We start from the raw sequence: 4908 nt of genomic DNA on the forward strand, positions 1-4908 counted from the left end.
TCTATGCTTTGACATTATGTTGACAGCGGTATTTGACTTTGACGTGACAGTTGTAATATTGACAATGAGTCTAAAAGTCCATGGTTTCATTGGTTGCGAGAGTTTTAAACTTTATCCAAAAAGTTTATCCCAAATATAAATGGACGATTTTTCGGATAAATATTTAAAGGTAATAAATACCAGGTAAATACTGAGTATTTTTCCATTTTTACTCGAGTATTTATCTACCAGGATACCAAGTACGTATTATTTGGTTGCATCACAGTTTGGGATAAACTTTTTGTGTAAATTACAATCAGAGTAACCATTACAGGTAAATGTACAGTTAGGAGTACTTTTTATTAAAAAAAAAGTGATTCAAAATTATTTGAAACATGATAATAAGTGCAGTCGTTATTATAAAATTATATCAATCAAACAAAATACTTTAATTTCACTTCTTTCCACCTTGGGTTAGAAAGTGTAGACCTAACTAGCTAAAAACTATAAAAATCACCTAGTTCCAACTAGAACTTCTATGTACTGCTCCTTCCCAAAGCCTCAGTTCCATAGTCTCGGTACTTATACCGGCAATTTACCAGTTTACAGTATGATGCCAGGTGCGATTTTGCGACGCATGGCAGAGTGTGCACGGCCGCCTAGAACCTAAGTTGTTATCATTATATGTATTTAAAAAAAAAACATTGTATTTGAAAACCTTTGGGTAGTACCTGCTGTAAGATAAGACACAAATAAAATTAAATATTATTGTGGTATGGTATACGTCTACACCATACAATGAGTATGGTGATATTAGCTGGTTTTTCACTTACAACCTGTAAATGTAAATTTTAAAACTACTTTAAATAATTACCGTACTTGTAATTTACAGGTACAGCAGTTTGTATTCACGAATTTCGAATTTTATTATTTTGCAAACTATTCAGCGAAAGCCTAGAATAAATCTCAATTCTCTATGGGATTTATTCATAGACAAAACGTTTTGCAAGAAAGTGAAAGAAAAAGACAGTGTCAAGCGTATGGAGGTCATGCCTTGCATTTTTTATGCATTTTACAAAGTTATTGAATCATAAAACAGCAAAAATTAACTAAAACTAATGTTATCTGTTAGTGTCATGAGCGTTTTACTCCAGGTTTGTATAAATTTACGTTTAACGTATGGTTTCAACGGTTTCATACACTGTCATTTGTCAAAACTAGAAGTCAGCATAATTATTTTTGTTTTGCAGAATATTCTACAGAAACCATAGGGATGGCTGATCAATTTTGTTTACGTTGGAACAACTTCCAGTCAAACATAGTGAGTGCCTTGGATTCATTGAAGTGTTCAGAAGATTTGGTCGACGTTACACTCACCTGTGAAGGCAGAAATATCAAGGCCCACAAAGTCATATTGTCAGCGTGCAGCCCGTACTTCAGGAATGTGTTCAAGGTGAATGACTTAGGACATTAATAACCTTCATATTTATATCAATGAACATATAACATGTACACATAGCTACTTTTAATTTTCCATTCTGTTTGACCCTGTTATTTTCTAAATGATGAGTTAGAGTGCAGTTTATTTTCTGTCTTAAATATTATTTTGCTTAAAGTTAATTCAACACTATCATTTGACAATTCTTACTTATAGAATTTGTGTTGAAACTTATGCAATCACTAAAGTTAATTAAAATGGGGTATGATTTATTATTTTAGGAAAATCCATGCCAGCACCCAGTGATAATACTGAAGGATGTGTCTGCTGATGACATTGTCAGTCTACTCTCATACATGTACCAAGGAGAAGTGTTTATTGAAGAGAGCAAACTGTCATCTTTCCTGCATACGGCAGCACTTTTACAAGTAAAAGGCCTAACTGGTGTGACACAACAGGTAAATAAACACTTATTATGATAATTTCTATCATCAGTCTATTACCATTCACTGTTATTGTACCTAAAACATCTTCTCTTTAAATTTTTCTGCTATTCTGTTTGTAGCTGGAGTATAATATATAAACATAGTAGATATCAATTGTGCTAAAAATAATAAATAGTTAAAAATTTTAAGACTTATTATTCTAAAACTGTTATTAGAATTACAATGTTCAAAACAACACACATCTGTCATTGTACTATTTATTTGAATATAATTAAAACAAATATTTTATTTTATTACAGAAGGAAAACTTCACATCTCCGAACACATCAAATAAGTTATACACGCAACTAACTATATCATCAAAGCCATTATTTGGTGCTGCTCACAAGGAAACGAAATTGCCAGCTTTGAAGAAGAGACGAAGTAGTACTTCGGATAAACCTACAGATGTTACCATTGGGGATGGCCCCAAAAAGAATAAGATTATAGAAACATTTGATATTTATAGCAGAAGTAACCTCACACATGCTACTAAAATCGACAATCCAGTATTCTTCCCAGAAAACAATATAGACAAGAAATGTGATGGAAAAATTGATGTACCAATAATAACTGCAAATGGAAAAAGTTCATCATCTCAGGTATTATTTATTTTTATATATTGAATAAACAGTAAATAATTTATCTGCATTATAAATTAAGGGTTTAAGTAAGTTGGATAGTAATATGTTCTCTTATAACTTGCAGGTAGCTCCAGGAGACAACATTCCGGTAACCATAAAGACAGAAAGGACAGATGACAACAACTCACCCACACTCTCAATAAATGCCAACTCTGAAAATGATGAAAGTCTTCCCGATTATGAAAACAGCATGCTTGCCAGATCTCTGCTCTCAGGTATGTTTTAACTTCTCTTACATTCTATTTCTCAGTTGTAGTTAGTGTCTTTTATTCCTAAGTTCCATTCCTGTACAGAAAATTTCTTATTGCTTAAGAATATAATTTTTGTTGCCCTTTTTAATAATAATTTGAAAATACGCGCGCAAAATAATATGGTGTGATTAAAAGTTACATGTGTGTATTTTTTCCATTACAGGAATAAATCCATCGAAAAGTGAAGCTAGTGCCAACAATTCAACTCTAAAAAAAGTGTCAAATGTGATGGTAGATGTGCATTGTTCAACTCGGTCAAAAGATATTCTTAATTCGGATACTGTGACATTCACCAATGCCCCATCTAAAAGTCCTGTGAAGTCTATGCTTACTGAAGAACTACATTTGAAACCGGAAAAACAGTCGCCGAAATCTGATGTGGAATATGAGCCAGAAGTGTTATTGTCAGAACATCAAGATGGTACAGACTCGGATAGCAACTTTACCCAAGACCAATCTCAAGCTCTACTCATGTTGGCTGGAATGTCCACAGTGCCTGTACTGACTGGCGGCGCCTCCACATCGCAAGGACTCGCACACCAATCAAACCATGCTGCTATTTGTGGTGATTGCCCTCACTGTGGCATGAAGTATTCCAACCAGTCAGCCTTAAAATATCATGTCAGATTAATGCACTCTGACTTGACCAATAGACTGTGTTGCTACCTTTGTCCAAGGTCATTCACAATGCGTGAGACATTCAAAGAACATATGTGGACAAGTCATGGTCAAAGGAATTAATTTTCATTTATTATCCTGCAAACATGTGCCTTAGGTTCTTTGTCAATTGTGCTAGGACAGTGGATGTATGAGGTGGAAAGCTAATGTGCCTTGTTGAACGACACCCAATGCCTTGCTAAATATATTTAGGTCAAATGAAGCAGCGGAAGAGACTGATAGCTTTTGCTTGAAAAGATATAAAAATTTTATAATATTTTAAGGACGATTTTGTCCCATAGTAATGACCCAATTCAGTATTTTGAGATTTTAAAAATATCCAGTGCATCTGTGCTTTCATGAAATGTTTCAAAAACTCAAGTTGCATTTCAAAACCATTTTTGGTTACCACTAAAGTGCATATTGAAGGTGCATAATTATACAGATTTAAGTGTGGTATGCAGCTGGCAGACACTTGTTGATTTCACTATAGGAAGTGATATTGTAGATATAATTGGCTGTATTTAGTTAGGATATTTTATTGCAAGAAGAATCATCGATAAAATTGTAAGGCAATTTTCTCAAATCGGTCAACAGAGGCGGCGAGTAAACGAATGATCGAATGTGTATTATAGAGTTAACATTTTTGATGCGGATTTACAAATATGTGAGTGTTGAAGGAATTTCTCAGATTGTACAAGTTTGAAATCTGTTGGAATTGCCAGAGATCTTATTGTTATATTAAAAAAGGTTACTGTTACAGTTACTAATAGGTGCTTAAATTGGTTGGATCTTATTACGAATATCATTATCAAGCTGTATGGTCCACAATGCCAAACAAAATTTGAATGTTACAAGGAATGCAAACATGTCTTCAATCTTTTATTGATATTCTTTTACTACTATATTTAAGTTGTCCTTTATTGTTGATAAATGTTTAATTAAGTTATTACTTTCGAATACAGCCACTTTATGTGGAATTTCTATAATTAAGTTTACAATAAATATAAGAAATAAGTTATTATCTATTTGAAATGTTCTTTTTGGTATTGTGCCAAAATGTTTCTTTGAATAAGTTATTGAATTAGTAGAATGTTACTTGGAATTTAAGTTACCTGTAATTCTCTGTCGTTTTCATTATTATTTTATAGTTTTAATATTAGTAGTAATAAGACAAGTTTTTATTTCTACTTACTGTTATCTCAAATATTTTTATAGTACGAATTGTTTATTTGAATTACTCCAGCGAATGCCATTAGTGAAAATTGTTATTTTGTGAAACAAATTACCTATAGATTAGGTTACCGAATCTAAATAGCTATAGTTAAATTTATAGTTAGGTTAAATAAAATATTATATTTGCGTTAATATAATATTGTTGAATATTTTATTCAGAATTTTACACGATTTACATGATTTTAAATTATGTTATAAATAAAAATTATGCTTCATAA

At 32.1% G+C, this 4908-nt stretch overlaps 1 protein-coding gene across 1 annotated transcript; it reads left to right on the forward strand.

Moving 5' to 3' along the window:
• Nucleotides 1-967: 967 nt before the first annotated feature.
• Nucleotides 968-4908, forward strand: LOC118261823 (broad-complex core protein isoforms 1/2/3/4/5). The gene is made up of 6 exons (XM_035572812.2): nt 968-1133; nt 1230-1432; nt 1699-1875; nt 2163-2504; nt 2611-2761; nt 2961-4908. Exons 2-6 carry the CDS (start codon nt 1253-1255, stop codon nt 3536-3538), a joined length of 1428 nt encoding a protein of 475 aa, XP_035428705.2. The 5' UTR covers nt 968-1133; nt 1230-1252; the 3' UTR covers nt 3539-4908.

The sequence above is a fragment of the Spodoptera frugiperda genome, chromosome 20, assembly GCF_023101765.2.
Source record: "Spodoptera frugiperda isolate SF20-4 chromosome 20, AGI-APGP_CSIRO_Sfru_2.0, whole genome shotgun sequence".
Lineage (NCBI taxonomy): Eukaryota > Metazoa > Arthropoda > Insecta > Lepidoptera > Noctuidae > Spodoptera > Spodoptera frugiperda.

Excerpts from the sequence above, each read along its gene's own strand:
- LOC118261823 (XM_035572812.2), top strand. The coding sequence starts at position 1,253 with ATGGCTGATCAATTTTGTTTACGTTGGAACAACTTCCAGTCAAACATA. Across the intron at positions 1,876-2,162 it reads TAACTGGTGTGACACAACAG|AAGGAAAACTTCACATCTCC; the intron begins GTAAATAAACAC and ends ATTTTATTACAG. Across the intron at positions 2,505-2,610 it reads GAAAAAGTTCATCATCTCAG|GTAGCTCCAGGAGACAACAT; the intron begins GTATTATTTATT and ends TATAACTTGCAG.